Raw genomic sequence first — 20,824 nt, 5'->3', positions numbered from 1 at the left:
GGTCAGAAGCGAGGCCCTGGGAATGCTATATAATAAGAGAAATCTTATACTTCATCTTCGAATGGAGGATGGACAGAGAGAATGTGGAATTTATTAACAGATGTGCCAGGGTACTATACCCTAATCTGTGATAGAGTTGCCCCCATGAATTCAGCTAACCCCAAACAGTACAGATCTTCCCTCACAGATTTCTACATTCTCTCTTTATTAATGGCATCATATGCCTTTGGTCAGTAATGCTCAAATCTGTCCTTTTTTATTGTTCCTTTAATGACACACACAGGAATGCTTGTCCTGTCTCCTCTCTCTGCAGTATCTTTTGTACCTGTTCCTTGTTCCTTTTTTGGCACCATTGCCCCAGTTCAGATCCCCTTTTCTCTCTGTGGGACCCTTGTAGTCACTTGCATGTTGGTGTCCTTGCCTTCTTTCTTCCTCCTGATATTTACCCTAGACATGGCCAACAGGATATTTTTCCTAAACACAGTACTAATCATGATCCACTCTCCTGGCTAAATACCTTTAGTAGCTCTTCAGTTTTCTTTTTTTTTCCATATTTTTAAAAAATATTTTTTATTTGTTTTTTCTAGATATACATGACAATATACATACATGGAGTATAACTTATTCTAATTAGGATCCCATTCTTATGGTTGTACATGTTCCATACATTTCTATTGGTGTATGGTAGTTGTATATAAAGGTGGGATTGTTGTTGCATCTTTATATATGCACACAGTAGAACAATATAATTTGGCCATAGCTTTCCCCAGTATTTCTCTTTTCTTGTGTCCTGGTCCTTTCCTCTACTCTATTGATCTCCCTTTGATTTTTGTGAGATTGCCCCCTACCTTTTTTTCCTTTTCCTCTCTAATCTCAACACATGCCTCTCTATAATTTTCTATAGAATAAATTCAGATTCCTTAGGGTGACATTTAAGACCGAATCTCCTTAGTCTGATCTTTTCTCCCTACTCAGGTGTGCTGCCACATCCTAATGGAGCCTCACAGGCACTGTAAAATTATTCGTGCCCTTATAATAGTATAATTGTATAATGTTTTTTATTTAATATGTGTTTACCCATCTCGCCTTCTTTTCTAGTTCATAATTTCCTTAAAAGCTCCTGCCACAGCCCCTGGGAACTCAGGAGATGAAGGCTGAGTTAAAGCAAAGTACCAACTGGGATTTAGTTATCGTGTGTGGTTGTAAAATACTGGTTGTACAAACCACCAGCTCAAGAACAACCTCGTGATGAGGCAGGCTTGCCGTAGGTGAATTCTTTCCTGGGGTGCCTTCACTGGCAGATTATCTCATTTTAAATCCCAAAGCAGCTCTCTTCATCCCTTGTTGATAGACAGATTTTTAGTAGGGTTATTTAGATTTAATTTTAGTAGAATTCTCTTAAGAATTCCAGAAGGAAATATGATTAATGTTTCTTTGAACTATTATATCCCCTCTAACAATTCAGTTCTCTCTCAAGTTGTGCTAGACATATGCTCAAAATCACTAAAATGTTTTCCTTTCAGACTATGCAAGTAGTTATGCTCCTTCTCTGAATGGTATTGAACTAATTTTTGCACAGTCAATTAAAGAATCTTTTTATGAGTCTTCAATAATGAGACTCCCACCTTCTAATTGTATATATTTTTTTTCCATATATTGAATAAATTATCTCTTTGGCTCACCAGGTTATGGTGGAGAATTCAGATTTTACTCCCTCACAAGTAGGGTGTCTCTTTACATTCCTTGCTCGGCAGCTTGCAAAACCTGACAATACCTTGTTTGTGAACAGAACCCTCTTTGATCAGGTAAGTGTCTTAACAGTGAGGACCAGAATTTTTTCTCTGTTTACTGTTCATAGAAAAGTATACTGGATTGCCCTGTTTCTTAACATGACAGACTTGGATAAGTGTCTAATCAAGGAGAAATTTTTTAATGTTTTGGATCTAAATTGTGTGTGTGTGTGTGTGTGTGTCTATCTGTCTGTCTTAATGATGTGTTTTGGGTAATGAGACTTTGCCTAAACACTTGGTATTATGGGAGTGTGGTTTTTAGAGATTTTGTTTTCTCATTATTTTCTTGCTCTAAATTACCTAGAAATGTTGGCTTAAGAATTTTCTGATTTAAGAATCACCCCATCAAGCTGGGCATAGTGCCACACTCCTGTACCCCAGCAACTCAGGGGGCTGAGGCAGGAAGATCGCAACATCAGAACCATCCTCAGCAACTTAATGAGGCCCTAAGCAAATTAGCAAGACTCCAACTCAAAATGAAAAAAAAAAGGGACTGGGGGTAGCTCAGTGGTTCAATACCTGGTACCAAAAAAGCTGAATTTACTTACTGAGGGTATCTTCTAATCTCACTTAACTTTCTCCTACTTGTCCACAGGTGACCAAGAAAACACTTTTTGTTTGGAGAAACTAGCCCATGATGACTAGCATTTACTGAGCATTTCCATTAGTACCAGGCATTGTTCAAAAGCTTTTAATGTACATGTAACTCAGTCTTCCCAACAACTCTGAAGTAGATACAGTTACCCTAAATTTACTGATGAAGCCTGGAAAGGTTAAGTAACTCACCCACAGTCATACTTAGTATTATTAATAATAATGCTATTATCATGTATTGATAAAGTTAGGATTCAAATCCAAGTATCCAGTATAAGGTCCATGCTTGCTCCATTCATGGTATCCAGGAACTTCAGGTATACAGATGACACTACCTTCTAGCTATATTTCTGAACAATAAACAGATATGTTCATTTGGCACATATGAAATGGTTTGCATGCTTGAGCCTGATGTTTCACATACTGGGAAGCCAATTGGGAAGGTTCTATATACCGTGCTATTTGTTATGGCCAAGTTGTGAATGAATTGGTGATATTGAAAAGACAGTTTTTGTTGTTTCTATTATGACAGTGTTATGGTATGAGTGCTGATATACAATAAAGGTTATCTTTTCTTTGGCCAGGTGCTTGAATTCCTCTGTAGTCCTGATGATGACTCCCGACACTCTGAAAGACAGCAGGTTTGAACTCCTAGAATTTATTTTGCTAAGGGATGGGAAAGAAGTCAGAGTAAGTCAGAAAGAACTCTTCTGTGCTAGGCCTCTCTAGACAAAAGTGGGAAAGGACTCATTCCAAACTGTAACTCTAAGCTAAAGATAGTGGCAACCACACATCAGTGTTCATAGCTGCTCAATTCACAATAGCCAGACTGTGGAACCAGCCTAGATGTCCTTCAGTTGATGAATGGATAAAGAAACTGTGGTATATATATATACAATGGAATATTACTCAGCCATAAAGAATGATAAAATTATGGCATTTGCAGGCAAATGGATGAAATTGGAGGATATCAAGCTAAGTGAGATAAGCCAATCTCAAAAAGCCAAAGGACGAATGATATCGCTAATAAGTGGATGATGACACATAATGGGGGGAGGGAAGGGTTAGTGTTAGGGTTAGAGTTAGGGTTAGGGAGGGGGGCAAGAATGGAGGAAGAAAGGACTGTATAGAGGGAAAAGAGGGGTGGGAGGGGTTGGGGAAGGGAAAAAATAACAGAATGAATCAAACGACATTACTCTATGTAAATTTATGATTACACAAATGGTATGCCTTTATGCCATGTACAAACAGAGAAACAACATGTATCCCATTTGTTTACAATAAAAAAAAAGTAAAAAAAAAAAAAAAAAAGATAGTGGCAACCAGAAAATAGTGTGAATAGTTGTTTGAGGTACATGAGTAAAGAACTTACGTCAGACTAAATACCTAGACAGGGACCTGTCTTCATCCAGCATGACTCCAAACAGAATACTTCATCTTTGCCTTTATGTAACAATAGTTTGTACCTGCTGTACCCTGCATTCCACCAGTGTCATCAGTCTGGTAACACTGCTGGTTGCTCTGACCCTAAAGCAGAAAGGCCACAGGATTCTTAGTGTTGGCACACTCAATTTTGGGAGTTTCTTATGTCCCATGCGTTAGGGATGACCATTTTGCAAACTAGAATCTGTCTACTCCTCCATTAGTCTCTTTGAGATAATAAGTGATTACCTTTTCCTTCTGTTCATGCCACTTTGTTGAGGGTCCTTTGTAGGAGTAAAATTCTTTGAAAGCTTATACATTGTAAAGCTGAGCACTAAGAGACTCAGCCTACTTAAAATTGCTTGCCAGACTTTGTCAGGTAACTAAAGTAAAAAGTTAAGAACTTTGAGAATTGTGCTGACTTGTTATGGTTGTAGTGCACAGCTCAGAAGTAGAGACTCAGATGAAGAACATAGAACAAAGGTGGTAATTCCTTTGTATAGCTGTGTCCCAGTGACTATGGCAGATTCTCTTAAGAAAGAGAATAGCTGCTAAGGTATTTACCTCATAAATTATATTGAATACTACTAATAATGAGGGTCCTCTGACTTTTGTCCCTGTTTTCTCTATTGGCAGTAAGTATAGATCATAGTATGCATGATATTATCTAAATAAAATTACAAAAACGTTTAATATAAACAACTAAATTAAACAGAAAGAAAAGCCAAATCTAAATATTGAGGCCAAACCTTGGAATGTAATCGTAGTTCATAGTACATTTTATATATGTGTGTGTGTGTGTGTTTGTGTGTATATATATATATGTGTGTGTGTGTATGTGTGTGTGTGTATATATAAATATAAATTTATATTTATATAAACTTTATATAAATATAAAACATATATATGTATATATAAATTGTATTTTTACTGGTTGTCCCCTTGAGATTATCTAGTTTTCCCCCTTACCTCATTTTAGAAGTGTAAAAAACTGATGAAGTAAGTTGTTCAGGGTCACATTTAAGATTAGAACAGAACCTCTTCCTTTTTAACCCAACACTCTTTTCCTTATTATATCAAATTTTGTTTATGCAGTATTAGTGTATTTCAGTAGTATGCTGATAAGTGCTTAACAGCTGATTCTCCAAGTATACTTCTGACATGAATATTGGTTGATATTTTCGCTTATGTAAATGTCCAAGATGAAAGTCTGAAAGCATGTCAGAGTTTCACTCATTCATCAATGAAGTGCTTGCTGAAATAGAAAACTTTGTGAATACTGGATAAATAATGCCTCAATTTTTTTTTCACAATGCATTGCTTATAGACCTGTACACCTTAAGTTTAATTGCCTTATTAATATTTTTATCACTTTCTTAACCAGGGATTGATAAACTTTCTCTGTAAATATAGCCAAAGAGTAAATATTTTAGTTTTTGTGGGTCATATTTCTTTCCTTCCTTCCTTCCTTCCTTCCTTCCTTCCTTCCCTCCCTCCCTCCCTCCCTCCCTCCCTCCCTCCCTCCCTCCCCAACCCCTTTTAAAATGTAACATTTAGCCAGGTAAGGTGGTGTACATCTGTAATCCTAGCATCTGTGGAGACTGAGGCATGAGAATTGCAAGTTCACGACCAGCTCAGACAACTTGGCAAGACACTATCTCAAAATGAAAAAATTTAAAAAGGGTTGGGGGAGTAGTTCAGTGATAAAGTGCCCTTGGGTTCAACCCCCAATACCAGGAAAATAAAATAACATTTTAGTACCATTTTGCTGATTTATAGCACTTGCCAGTTTCCATGGTTTAAGTACTATCTCTGTGACTGAATTAATTTACTGAAGTTGTCACTGAACATAGAGTTGAAAAGATGCACAGTAGCACATCTATATATAGTATTTCTACTATTCAGATATAGTTATAGTAGATGTAAATAACCTCAAGTGTATATAATATAAATAAACATTTGGGAAGGAGTGACTTTTGAATATCTGTTATCTTTGTGTTTAATTTATTTAATTGTAAGTTAATATAAATTGATTTTAATAGCAGCTGTTTTTAATAATTAGCTTACAAAATTCTTGAAAATTTAGCAGTTTTAGTGTATCGCTAAGATGAGCTCCTGCAATGACGTTTTTATTATTGTATTCCAAATTGACACAGCACATGCAGTTCACTCCATATTTATTGTGCATAACAGTACAGTATGTGCTCCAAATGGACTATATTTGGTTTCTAAAATGTACAATTTGGATAGTTTTTATGTAACTTGGAAAATAATAAAAATTTGTTTTTAGAAAAAATACTTTGTTAGATGATTTTTGAAAGTTCTGAGAAGGGTCATGTTACTCTGGATCCTGAATTAGATGCCAGAGAGAGCTTTCTTATACCACTCTAATGACTGTGTAATGCCTCCGTTTTTTTGTTTTTTTTTTTTAATTTTTGTAAAATATACATAACAAAAAGTTCCATTTTAAGTGTACAGTCCAGTGATATTAGGTATATTCACATTGTTGTACAATCATTGTCACTATCCATCTCTGGAACTTTTTCATCTTCCCAAACTAAACCACTGTTTACATTAAATGGGCACTCCCTGTCCCTTATCCCCCATCCGCTGACAGCCCCCATTCTACTGTCTAACTCTGGGTACCTCACATAAGTGCAGTCATACAGTATTTGTCCTTTTGTGTTTCATTTATTTCACTTACTAAAATATCTTTAAGTTCATCTGTGTTGCAGCATATGTCAGAATTTTCTTTTTTTTCTTTTTAAAGCTGAAAAATATCTCATTGTATGTATATACCACATTTTGTTTATCCATTCACCTTTGATGGACGTTTAGATCATTTCTACCTTTAGGGAATTTTGAATAGTGTTGTTATGAAAAACACCAATGTTTTGTTTTTTAAAATTAGCATGTAAACATTGATACTATTTGTGGACAACAGATTTTAAAGAACCATAAGAAGTAAAAGTGCCAAGCAAAAGCTTAATTCTTAAAAAGATATATATAGACATTATTAGCTTTGGGGGGTCAGATCAGTCGCTAACAAGGCTTTATTTGCACATACTGTGGCATTCTTTTGATGTTTGAAAAGCGGAGCTATTTATCTATGATAAGACTTTTAAATACAATATGGTCAACATTTTAATTGCATTCTATACCCCTGCTTGTGTGAAAGTGAGCCAAAATAACAAGAATATAAAAGAAAAAAAAATGTTTTGGTCTGCATGGTTGTATGGATCCTTATAAAGCTAGTAAATAAAAATAAATTCCAAAATTTTTTTTACTCATTTATTTTTAAATGTTCAGGTCCTTTTAGAATTGCTGCAGGCTGGAGGCATAGTTCAATTTGAAGAGAGTCGGCTCATCCGTATGGCAGAAAAAGCTGAATTGTAAGTTGTTTTGAAGCTATATATTAGTTTTCCATACAACCATTAAGTTGTATTTCTCTAAATTGAAGCCAAGTTTATTGATGCACTGCTGCTTTTTTACTTAAGAAAGGTTGTGCAAATAACACCACCAGAAACCTGAGTGTGAACATTTTGGCCTTCAGTTGAATTCTAGAAATTGGTAAATTTTGCAGGAAATCTCTGAGATAAATTTGAAATATTTGTACATTTGTTTTAATATGAAAGCAAAATTGCAGCCTTACATTGTTGTATTATTTTAGATTTTAAAACTTAATATTTCCATGGTGTTTTATAATTTTTTCTGACAATTATATATAATAAAAATAGTGCATAATTTAACATAGCATATAAGATGCATATGCTAACACTTTATCTAGTTTATTGAATGTTTTGATATACTCTCAACAGAGACCTCACATAAAATTTTTGCAAATTATTTATTGATAGCTAACCTTTTGATTATTTCTTATGTGACACATTGTCTTCTTAACATTCTTTGTACCCAGCTTTGAAATTGCTTATAAACATAGCATTCAGCATCATCTTAAACTTATGATTAGGGAAATAGCATATATTCATCTCCCTAAGATAGTTAATGAAAATTGAGTATCCCTTCTCTGAAATACTTAGAACAGGAAGTATTTAGATTTCACAGTTTTAAATATTTGCATATGCCTTACCTGTTGAGCATTCCTAATCTGAAAATATAATAGCTGAAATGCTGTGATACCAAAAACTCTTTAAGCCTCGTTTAGAAGTATCACTTTATTTAACAATAGAAATCATATTATTATTTTTTAAAAATATTTTTTAGATGTTGATAGATCTTTATTTTTATTCATTTATTTATATGTAGTGCTGAGAATTGAATCCAGTGCCTCACACATGCCAGGCAAGCACTCTACCACTGTGCCATAACCCCAGCACCACATTAGTTTTTTAAAAATGTTAATCTGTATGCCTGAGTAAACTTCTCCTAGCAATAAGCTAATAACCTCCTGCCCATTTGGTACTCTGATTTTCCTTTTACGTTCTAGCTATCAAATTTGTGAATTTATGTATGAACGAGAACACCAGTATGACAAAATTATTGATTGCTACTTGCGTGACCCACTGAGAGAGGTAGGTTAAGAGACTTGTTTGCTCTTTTTTCCTTAGTCCTCCTGCCCTTATCAGGTGGAAATAACTATGCATTATAAATACTTGGACATGTGTTTGCTGATCCAAGGTTTTCTTCATTTATTCACCATTTTTTACTAAGTTTCTGCAATAAGCCAAGTCCATGTTGATAATTAAAAGATAGTTCCTGCAATTTTGGAATTTAAAATTCAGTGATAGAGAATGATAACAAACAAAACCAAATATAAAATTGTAAATTGTGATAAGTGCTTGGGAAGAGAAACTGGGTACCACTTTGGAGGATAATGGGGAACTGACTTACAGAAAGAAGCCAGAGAAGGAGTCTCAGAAAAAGTGACATAAAAACTGAGTTTGGGAATTTGAGAAGCCAGTGAAGCAAAGAGCCAAAGGAAGAGTGTACCACAATAGGGAACAATATATGGAAAGGTCCTGAGATGAGGGGGAAATTGTCATGTTTAGGGAACTGAATAGAGATCATATCGATGAAATGAAAATCAGTATAGGTAGAGCATACTAGACAAGAGCAAGAGTGATTTGAGGTGAAATTGAGGATATAAACAGGGACCACCAAAAGCAAAAATATTGTATTCTCCAAGTAGGTTATTGAAAGTTAATAAATTGAGACCGAAATTAATGGGAACAGATTTGTGAGTTCCAAGATTCTATCCTAGACTTTAATTACTCTTCCTCTTCAGTGTCAGTTTTTCATCAGTTAAATATCTATATCTAAATGGTTTTTCATCTCCAAATAATAAATATTTACTAAGACTGATAGAGATAGCAGATAGTGACAAAATATTGCCTGAGTTAATGAATAAATTATATCATCTTGTGTTTTTCAGGAAGAAGTCTTTAATTACATTCACAACATTTTATCCATTCCTGGCCACAGTGCAGAGGAGAAGCAGTCTGTGTGGAAGAAAGCAATGGACCATATTGAGGTATTGATTCAACAGAACTTTTGAAACTTCTCCATTTGAATGGATATCTTCCCAGTTAACTTTGTGCCATCTAAGCAATGGCAGATATCATATTGCATTGATTTACTTGAGGATCAAAAATCTCGTTCAGATTTAGGAAGATGACGTGTGAACATCTAAAGCGAAACATCTGGTGTAAAAGCTGGGACAGTCAGTTCTGAGGTGTGTTGTCTCCTATGATTGCCACACTCTTTAACTGTAGGACTGATATGTATTTTTGAATATTATTTAAGGTTATCTTCCTGCTAACAACAAGATGAATTTATCTTGAGTTTTATATTTTTCTCCTTTTTACATTTCGTATTTTTTGTCATCCTCTTCAGGTCTCCACAGTCATATTAGGGCTCATCCTTCATTTTGTTCTATCTGCATTATGCAGTGGTTTGAAAAAATGGACTCCAGACATCCAGAAATGAAGCTGTATCTCTCTGCATAAAGTGAAACCTCATGAGTTAGTGAGCAAATAAATAACTCAGCAGAAGCTCACTTTGGAGAAGCAAGGAGTATTTTTGCTACACAACAATTATTTCTGCTGACTATTCTTTCTCACATATGCCTATCTTTTCACCTTTGAACCTTTAAATATCTCTTAAGGCCACAATTTCAAGTATATGGAGTTTTTGTTGAAAGATTTTTATTGTCTTCAGTAATGTAAATACATCAACAAAAACACATAAGGAGAAGTCATCATATTCAAGTTTTTTGACAATATACAGTGTTACCTTAGTGGTTCTTAGCATTTTGGGGATTCTGGATGTTTTTTGAGAATCTATTGAAAGATTTTGACCTGTGCCTCTTAATATTACATATGTGCATAGATACGTGATTTTATTTACAGTTTCAGCATTCTACAGGACCCTTTAGGAGTTTACTGTATTAATGTTTTAGTGATTTTTAAGCCATTCACAGATTGGGTTTGTGGACTCCTGGTAAAGAATCTCTGGTTTAGATGGTTTTACCAATATGGACAAAATATATTTCATTAGATTTTTAAAAATACTTTTCGTTTTTCTGAATTAATAAGTAGTTTAATAAAAATTAAAAAGCAAACATTCTAGGTCCAAATCAAGAAATAGAATATATCTAGTATCTAGGCTCTTCCCTTGTATTCTTTCCTGATCACAAATTCCTGCCTCGTGGCTCCCACCACTATACCCATTAACCCAGTTTTGGTGATATTTCCTGCCTTTCTCTATACCATTACTCCTTCTACATGCATCCCTAAGTATATTTTTGTCTTACATGTTTTTGAACTTTACTTAAATGAAATTACACTCTGTATTTTCTGTTTTATTTTGCTTTATATTTTGTTTGAGAAGTTTAGATCATTGTTGTATGTAGCTGCAGTTCTTGTTTATTTCACCATTATTGCCTTTTATAAATTCTTCACAGTTTATTCATTTTATTGTTGATAGACCTTTTGCTTTTTTCTGGTTTTTGACTACTAAAAATAATCAGTGCACAGTTATTCTTCACTATCTTGCATCTTGAGTACAGCTACATGCATTTCTCTAGGGCAATGGTTCTGTCTGGTTCCCAGACCAGCATTACAGCATCAACTGAGAACTTGATAGACTTCAGAGTTCCTGAATCAGAAACTCTGGGGGTGGGATCCAGCAATCTGTGTTTTAAGGAGCCCTCCAAGTGATTTTGGTGTATGTTTACTGATAATCTCTGCTAGGGTATATAATTGCTAGTTAATTGAAATTAATACCTTAAATATTACTGGATGCCGCATTGTATGAGAGTTCCAATTGACTATATCTTTGCCAGACTTCAAAACTTTGCCAGTCTGGTGCATGTGTAATGGTATCTCAATGTATTTTAAGTTTATATTTTCTTAATTACTGTTGACAGCCTTTTCCTGTTTAGTGGCTATTTAAATTTCCTCTTTCTTGATGTGCCTTTTGAAGTCTTTTGCCCATTTTTTTTTTTTTTTAGTTGAATGACTTATACTTATTGATTGGTAGGATTTCTGTATGTATCATAGATGTTAGTCTTTTTTCAAAGATGTATTGCAAATATCTTCTTCCATTCAGTGACCTTTTCCCTCAACCTTTTTTCTTTTCAAAAAAAGTGATTTTTTAATAGTATAATCAATTATTCCCCTGTACTTAAGAAGGTGTCTTCCTTTATTATCACCTAAAACTTTTCTTTTGTTTTTGTTGTTGTTTTATTGTGGTGCTGGGAATGAAACTTAAGGCTAAGAAGTGCTCTATCACTGAGCTACACCCCTAACTCGTGTTTTTTTTTTTTTTTTTTTTTTTTTTTTTAATTTTTAAATCTGAGGTCCAACTGAAAGCAATTTTCATATGATATGAAATGGATCCAGTTAATTTTGGGGGGTGTCCAATTATTTTTTAAAAAACAGAAACATCCTGTGTGCCCAGCATCAGTTATTTTAAAAGGTTGCCCTTCCCCTTGGCTCTGCATTGCTACCATGGTCATAAGTATATCAAGAATCTCTATAGTTGGATTGTTTTCTGGTCTTTCTGTTTCATTGGCCTCTTTGTCTCTGCATCATTACCATACTATTTTAAATATCGTGCTATATAGTATATCTTTATATGTTTAACAAGTTCTTGGTAGTATAAACTTTGAATACTTTCAGGTACATTTTAGAATCAGCTTATAGAGTTTCACAAAAAAAAAAAGAAGAAGAAAAAATTAAATTTGTGTTTCTGACTGGCCTTGCATTGAATCTGCCCAGCATTGTGAAGATAATTGATGCTCTTTATAAATTAAGTCTTCTGATCTATGATTGTATTTTATTCAATATCTTTCTGTAGATTTTTATGATTTTTCTCTGGAAATTTCCATCCTTTGATAGATTTATTGTTACAGCTTCTTTTGGGGGAGTACTGGGGATTGGACACAGGGGCGCTGTACCCAGCCATTTTTATTTATTTGTTTATTTATTTATTTTTAGTTTTGAGGCAGAGTCTTGTTAGGTTGCCAAGCTGATCTTTAGCTTGTGATCCTCCTGCCTTAGCCTCATGAACAACTGGGATTATAGGCATGTGCTATTGTGCCCAACTACAACTTTGTGTTTTTTTTAATATTACTATTAATAGTATTTGTAAAATTTCATATGAAATAAAGTCTAATGTTTACTATAAAACTTTTTTGTAGAAGGTTCCTTAACATCCTATGAGTTTTCTTAAAAATGGATTTTGAAATTTTTCACCTTTTCTAGCATTCTGGTGGGTTTTTTAACTCGTTTGTTTTGTTATGTTTTTGTTTTGTTGGCACATTTTGTTAATATTAAACCAACCCTGAATTCCACAGGTAAAAGCAGTTTAAATCTAATATATTATTCTTACATGTTTATTGTTGGGTTTCTTTTTCAGTCAGGATTTTTGTCAGGATTTTTCAGGATTAAGGTTGATCTGCCATTTTCTTTCTTTCTTTTCTTTTTTTTTTTTTTTTTAAATATTGTCCCATTATATTTAGTTGTCAAAATGTTGCTACCTTACACAATAACCTGAAGAAGTTTTCTAGTTTTCTTTTTTCTCTCTCTATAAGAGGGTAATTAATGCTGGTGTTTTTCTTCCCTAAATGGTCACTAGAACTAAATGGTGAGGCCATTTGGGCCTTGCATTTTCCACATGACATGACTCTTGACTACACATTTGATACTCATTCAATTTCTTTCTTTTGGGTTTTTTTGTTGTTGTTCTGTTCTGTTTTGTTTTTTTTTTTTTTTTTTTTTTTTTTTTTTTTCAGACAGAGAAGGAACAGCTGGAAGGCAGGTAGGTGATAGAATCCAAGGATAGAGTTTAAAAAGAGCTGGGTGTGGTGACACACCTGTAATCCCAGTGACTCAGGAGGCTGAGGCAGGAGAATCTCAAGAATTTAAAAAGAAAAGAGTAGCCAGTATTGTTAAGAAAGTTCAGGGAAAGGGCAGATTGTAAATTTTAGATTTGACAGAAATAGGCCTTATTAACTGTGGTTGACCTGTTAGTCTCCTTAAGACTATAGTTGATTTCTGAAGACAGTTCCAGTTTCTAAATCCACAAGTCACCAGAGATAAAGTTTTCGAATGCTTAGGCAAGAATTTGCAACTATACTCTTTCTCATTTCTTTATTGCTTTAGGCTCAAGGGTGAAATTCATTGACAGGGAAGCTTTTGTTCTTTCTGTTCATTCTGTAGATATCAGAGCCAGAATCCAGAGTATCATATTGTTTTCATTTTCTAAGGACTTTAATTACCTTTTGTTAAACTGAACTCTGAATTATAAATTATAAGGCACATTTCTAATTTTCCTCATTTGCAATGTGCCCTTTAAATTGTAGCCCTGAATCAGGGTCTCCTGAAAAGCAATGTGAAGTTTTGTTTTTTTTTTTATAATTTATTTATTTTGCTTCATTGTACACAAATGGGGTACAACTGTTGTTTCTCTGGTTGTACATAGAGTCACATCATTTGTGTAATCATACGTGTACATAGGATAATGATGTTTGTCTCATTCTGTTATTTTTCCTTTCCCCCACCCCTCTTTCTCCTCTATACAATTCTCCTTGCTGCCCTCCCACCCCCTGTTATGTATCATCATCCGTTTATCAGGGAGATCATTTGACCTTTGGTTTTTTGGGATTGACTTATCTCACTTAGCATGATATTCTCCAACTGCATCCATTTACCTGCAAATGCCATAATTTTACTATTCTTTATGGCTGAGTAATATTCCATTGTGTATATATACCACAGTTTCTTTATCCATTCATCAACTGAAGGACATCTAGGTTGGTTCCACAGTCTGGCTATTGTGAATTGAGCAGCTATGAACATTGATGTGGCTGCATCACTGTAGTATGCTGATTTTAAGTCCTTTGGGTATAGGCCGAGGAGTGGGATAGCTGGGTCAAATGGTGATTCCATTCCAAGTTTTCTAAGGAATCTCCACACTGCTTTCCAGAGTGGCTGCACTAATTTGCAACCCCACCAGCAATGTGTGAGTGTACCTTCTTCCCCACATCCTCACCAACACCTATTGTTGCTTATATTCTTGATAATTGCCATTCTAATTGGGGTGAGATGGAATCTTAGGGTAGTTTTGATTTGCATTTCTCTTATTACTAGAGATGTTGAACATTTTTTCATGTATCTGTTAATTGCTTGTAGATCTTCTGCAATGTGAAGCTTTTGACAATATTGAGGTAGGTAATCATGCCTCACATCTGTGGATACTCTATTTAAATGTACCACTAAAAATGGCTTTTCCTTTTCCTTTAACTCCAGGAACTTGTGTCCCTGAAGCCCTGTAAAGCTGCAGAGCTGGTTGCTACCCACTTTTCTGGACAGATTGAAATAGTCTTGAAAAAACTTCAGGTAAATACTGCACATATATATTGGGCAAAAAGATAACCGTGGAAAGACAATTGAATTTCTACTTAAGGACTTCTGATTGTTGTGATTTCTTAAGTTTACAGTTGTTACTTAATAATCTCTATGTTGTGTGTGTGTGCATGTGTTTGGGAGTAGTTGTGTGATCATCTCTGAATCTGGGAATGAGGGAGTTTGGGTATAACAAAGAAACATCTTGGAACTGTAACCTCTACTTATTCTAGAAATCATAACTCATAGAAGGTCCCCTCTTCCCTCCATTTTATTTTGCTTTAGGACCATGATCTTACTTTTTTTTTTTTTTTTTTTTTTTTTAGGTTCATTTTACTTACTCACTATCATTATGGCTACATGATAGAAGTAAAGAATAGGCATGACAGGGACATAAAGCATAACACAGACTCTTCAAAGGGAAGTAGTGGTAGGGAATAACTACAAGGTGGAAATCAGAACAGTGAGTGAGTGGGAGGCAGTTGGCATGGGAGACAAAGATATGTAAGTCATTCATTTAAATTAAATACATATTGTGGCCCCACTGTGTACCTCAGTGTACATGAGGACATGAATAAGAAGACAACTTTTCCTTTAATTTTTCCTATATGGAACAGAGAAGTTTATGTAACTATAATGCAATGTTATAAGAGCTACATTAGAGGAGAGAGTGATGGACTGTGAGAAAGTCAGACAAGGATTTCTGGAACTATCTGAATTGGACCTTGAATGATCAATAACAGAATTGGGAAGGGCTTTTCTAGATAAAGGAATCTGGGCATGTGAAGACTTAAAGTCATGAAGCAGCACTTGTGTTCAGAATATGCCAGATCTCTGTGAAGTATGATGCAGTGGGGAGCAATGGTGGGCCAGAGAGATGCTGGAAGAGACAAGTTAAAATCATAGAGGCTGAAAATATAGCTTAGGGCCTGATATCATATATAAAACTAAGAAATTTGACTTTTTATGTGTCGGAGAATTACTGAAGTGTTTTAAGCAAAGGATGACATCATTAGATCCATTTTATAAAAAATTAACTCTGGCTAGCAGTGTAGAGAATGGAGTGGCAAGGAGAACAAATGGAGGAGAGAGAACACTTCGAAGGCCAAAGGTCTGGGCAAAATGTGTGAGGACCAGGACAACGTCCCTGGCAGTGGAGAGGACAGATTCCAGATGAAGCACAATATATAGAACTTGGAAATCAATTGAATATGAGGAAAGAATTTAAAAATGATTCCCAGATATAAGGCTTGATTTTCCAGCCTTATGCCCATTTTTAACTCAAGGCAAGGACACATTCATTAGTTCAATAAACATTTATTCTGTTTGGCCCAAAACATTAAGTTTCATAAATACAATTACTGCTTCCAAGGAAGAAAGTAAACTGAAAGACAATTACTTCTATCATTATGGCTACATGATAGAAGCCTAGTTTAACTGGAACGATGGTAGAGCACTGCCCAGGAAATTGAGAAAGTACAGGGAGGGATACTATATCCAGCCCTGTCAGGGTTGGGAGGACGGATGCTTGACTCACACCACTCCCAATCCCCAGAGCTTCCCTGTCCTTTAAAAAATCTGGTAAATCTTACTTGTTTTGATGGTACTATCATTGCTCTTTAAAATGTAAGATAATCAGTTTCAGGATTTCTTTTTCCTGTAGTCTGTCTATAAGGATATTAAGAGATGGAGAGGCCTAGTAAATATGCAAAAACTAAAGTGTAATGGATAAGAAAAAAGTGTCTATTTGACTGGACTCCATTTGCTGAGTATTCTTTTAAAGAAATTTTACTGTAGAGTTTTATTCATTGTATGAAAATTCCACACAGATCTTACAAAAGTACCTTTACCTTTAATGAAAAGCAGTGTGCCTCTGCCTAATAGTTTTCAGAATTCTTAAAAAGAAAAATAAGCCAGAATGCTTTATAACCAGGAGGAAAGTCATACAAAATAAAGCAAAGCAATAGGGAGAAGACAGGAAATCAAAGACTGATAAAGACTAGTAAGTACATATGTGTCAGTTTTTTGGTTTTTAAATATTTTTTTTTTACTTTCTGTGGAACTGGGGATTGAATCCAGGGCCTTGAACATGCTAAGCAAGCACTCTACCACCGAACTACATCCCTTTTTTAAAAAATTTGTTTTGAGACAGGGTCTCCCTAAGTTGTCCAGGCTGGCATCAGACTTGTAATCTTCATGCCTTAGCCTCCCAAGTAGCTGAGATTACAGGTATGCACACTGCACTTGGTGTATCAATCTTCTTAAAGAATGAAATATATTTTTAAAATCGTATTCTATGTGACATTAATTCTTTTCACTTTGGAAGTCCCCTGCTTTTTACAGATGAAGTTTGAGTATTTCAGGGAAAAAAAAATTGATGAAAAACTATGTATATATAATTTTTATTTAGGTTCCCAAGAACTTAGAATCATTTTTATGTAGTATAAGATAATTTATCTCATTTAATTCTCACTACTACCCTGTGCAGAAGGCAGAGAAGGTATTGTTGTCTCTCTGCTCCCTGCTTCCCCATAAAGAAACTGAATGCTAACACAAAGTCATATAGCTAATGAGTGTCAGAAGCAGAACCTAGATTTTATGGTGTATTGATTGTAAACACATTGCAATTTGATGGCCATCTCTAATGTAGTTGATTTTATCATGGATACAGTGAACTTGTCTTGGTGGTGATTGTTAATTTGAGCCTCAAACTCCCACCCTACCTAAATAAACTATCTCCCAGTAGGCCGTTGGCACAAGGAATACAGGTGGCAATTTGAAACCTATCTTTGCTATCAGAACTTGCTCTCAGCAGAGCATTTCAAACACCTTCCACTCAAGGGCCTCATTCTGGGAACAAACAACTCAGGAGTTTTTCTCAGTTTGAATCTTTTTTTGAGATAACAAGTTGTATTCCTTTTGCACTCAAAATTGAAATATGTGACATTGATTAGAACTATTGAGAGGACATGAAGAGCCTCTCGAAGATGTTTTTAGAATTTCTTAGATCTGTATAGAGGCTTAATGAAATGGGCAGGTCTGTACAGATACTTACCAAAATGGGCATATCTGTGTATTTTAAAGGGGTTGTCTAGAGTAGTTCATAATCTGGAAAATTAATTTTAATACTTAATTGTATATTTTTTGTTATTTTTCTCTTCAGAACCAGGTTTTGCTTTTCAAATTTTTGAGGAGTCTTCTAGACCCAAGGTATGTTAATAAACTTTAGCTTTTCATAATATGTAAATGAGAAATAAAGCAAATTAACTGAAGTTAAGATACTGGCCAAGGTATCTAAATAGTCCACTTAGCTCATAATTTTTAATATTAGAGTAACTTACATAGATTAATTTGTTCATGATCTCAGAATAGATATCTTGAGTTACTACTTCTCTTTCCATTTGAAGTCGAGCATGTATAATAAGCTCTCATCAATGTAAATGAAAATAGTGAATCCATGTTTTGAGGACATGCTCAGGAAGAATTTGATGACCGTATAATTCCCTTTTCTGCCTTAGCTTCACTCCTGCCTATTCTTTATTCCATGTGGTAGATGAATAGCTTTACTTTTAGAAATAGCTAGTTCCCAGCCCACCTCTGTCTATTACCTTTTAAACTCTCACTTGATATATTTAGCTTTGAATAACTTCCTAGTGGTATGGGAAGGAAAGTTTAAATGTGTTTTTCACCCATTACTGTAGAACTTATCAAATAAAAACAAACCCTCGGAGATGATTAAATTAATAGGCAAAGAGCTTTGCATGTGGTATCTTAAAGTTCTACTGCGACTAAGTGGAGTACATTGGGAGTTCAATGTAATAACATGTTGACATCCTCTAAGTTAGTGTAAGTATGTATTGGCATAACCAAGGAGGCTTTTAGAAATTTGAGAAACACCACACAATGATTGAGGGTGGGGATATTTTAATGCACACTTAAAGTTGAACACTAACTTTCTTAAGTGTAATATCTGAGGATATTATTTTCATATCAGACATAAAAACTTTAGGTTTCATTATGATATACACTGCCTATTTATTTACTTACACAATTGTAATATCAATTTTAGCTATTCCAGTATTTGTGCTACTTTTAAATACCAAAATACCAGTAATTTTGTTGATCAGGATAATTTTTTTAAAAGTTTAGTCATTTACATCTTGAACAAGCTGTGCTGCATTTAAATTTAGAGTTAAGCAAATGTGTATGTAAAAAGCAGCCTGATTGCATACCTCATTCTACCCCAGTTCAAGACCTTTTCAAAGTACGTTTTAATTCCCAGTTCTCAGATTATTACTGATGCTAAGACATCTTTTTATTTTAATTTCTATTAATTATTTATATTGTCCTCAGAATGAGTTTGGGCCTCATTCTATTTCTAGGAGGTATTGTAGAATTGGAGTTTGGGGTAGAAGAGAAGAGAGAGCTGGAAAGAGAATGGGGGAGAACTTAGTAGGGAAGACCAGAGATAAGTGGGGGACTGAGCTGATGGAAGAGGAAAGAAGCACACAGGCCCACTTCCCTGCTCTTTCTCCAGGGCCTGGCCCTCTCCCTTCCCATAGCAAAATTCCGTCTGCTCCTCACCCATACTTTGTCCAGTGTTAAGCCATTCTCTCTTCTAGGATAATTTATTTAACCAAGTCCTTTCCCCACCCATCCTGTTTAACAAGACTCACGCTGGAAGAACAAAGGAAGCTCAACTTTGACCTTGTCATTTTCTCAAGGAAGTATAAATGATGGTGGCGACCAGATATCACTTTAAAAAAAAAAAATTATCAATATTAGGAATATAAATAGAGTCATTTGCTATGGTATCACGATCACTGTATAAGCTTCACAGTAATAAAAATGACAAATCACAGATGTATCAGAGGTGTTCAGTGGGAAGACTTGTTTGGTTATTACCTGTACCTAGATTCTGATTAGTTGAAACCCTCTAAGAATACTGTGAGAAGAATGAGAAATTATACTCCATTATATATGATGTATCAGAGAACATTCTACTGTCATGTATAACTAAAACAAAAATAAATAAAATAACAAAAAATAATATATATTAAACAATGGAATATTACTCAGCCATAAAGAATAATAAAATTATGGCATTTGCAGGCAAATGGATGCAGTTGAAGAATATCATGCTAAGTGAGATAAGCCAATCCCAAAAAACCAAAGGCCGAATGATCTCTCTGATAAGCAGATGATGATACATAATGGGGGGTGGGAGGGAGGCAAGAATGGAGGAAGGATGAATTGTGTAGAGGAAAGAGGGATGGGAGAGGTGGGGGGAAGGGAAAAATAATAGATTGAGACAAACATCATTACCCTATGTACCTGTATGATTACATAAATGGTATGACTCTACTTCATGTACATCCAGAGAAATGTTTTACCCCATTTGTTTACAATGAATCAAAATAAATACTTTTTAAAAAAGAGAGAAAAAAAAAGAATACTGTGAAAGTTGTTTTGTTCATTAGCAAACCACAAATAATTTTATATTTACTTAAGAAGCAAATATATTTTATATCCCTAAAGTAATCCTAATCCCAGATAGGTATTCTGAATTAAGTTGTCACACGTGATTCCTTTCCTGTGATATCAGTTCAACTGTAGGTCCCTTCTCTAACATTCCTAGGAGAGAAGCAGTGTACTCGGAACCCTCTGCTTTCCTCCCCACAAAAAGCAGCATGACCTGGAATGACCTCACTCTGACAGCAGCCAAATCTCCAGCTTTGCTTTTGCCTAACAGAAGTAAAGAACCTTGAATTAACCAGATTGATACTTTAGCTACACTTTAAAAAAGAGTTCACGTTATATTAATCCACCTCCAGATGTCAAAGACTTCATTCTGCTTTGAGAACCCTGATTCCTGAATTCATCAGACTTTATCCTCTTACTTTATGTTTTATATAGGAGTCAGGCATCAATTCAGATTATGCTTTAAGTTTGTTTTTTCAATTTGATGTTTGACCTTTCAATAATTTTTATATTAAGAGTATTTTAGGGCTGGGGATGTAGCTCAGTGGTAAAGTGCTTGCCAAGCATGTAATGAAGCCCTGCATTCAGTCCCCAGCACCAAAAAAAAAAAAAAAAAAAGGTAAATAATTGTATCTCAACCTAATTTATAAATATATACTACTAGTAATA

The 20,824-nt window shown here is 34.8% G+C and overlaps 1 protein-coding gene across 5 annotated transcripts in view; it reads left to right on the top strand.

The window, feature by feature from the left end:
• VPS8 (VPS8 subunit of CORVET complex) overlaps positions 1-20,824 on the top strand; it is a 262,885-nt gene that overhangs the window by 121,829 nt on the left and 120,232 nt on the right. For all 5 annotated transcript variants that reach the window (XR_013757268.1, XM_079100598.1, XM_079100596.1 and 2 more), the window contains 7 exons: positions 1,686-1,805; positions 2,969-3,025; positions 7,116-7,198; positions 8,254-8,338; positions 9,199-9,297; positions 14,579-14,668; positions 17,838-17,884. Coding sequence is in view for 4 of the 5 variants with exons in the window: in XM_079100598.1 (XP_078956724.1) it covers positions 1,686-1,805; positions 2,969-3,025; positions 7,116-7,198; positions 8,254-8,338; positions 9,199-9,297; positions 14,579-14,668; positions 17,838-17,884 (581 nt within the window). In the remaining variant the exon portion in view is untranslated. The remainder of the gene's footprint in view (positions 1-1,685; positions 1,806-2,968; positions 3,026-7,115; positions 7,199-8,253; positions 8,339-9,198; positions 9,298-14,578; positions 14,669-17,837; positions 17,885-20,824) is intronic.

Source organism: Sciurus vulgaris, assembly GCF_902686455.1.
Source record: "Sciurus vulgaris genome assembly, chromosome: 10".
Classification (NCBI taxonomy): domain Eukaryota; kingdom Metazoa; phylum Chordata; class Mammalia; order Rodentia; family Sciuridae; genus Sciurus; species Sciurus vulgaris.
This window is presented reverse-complemented; position numbering and strand designations above follow the sequence as displayed.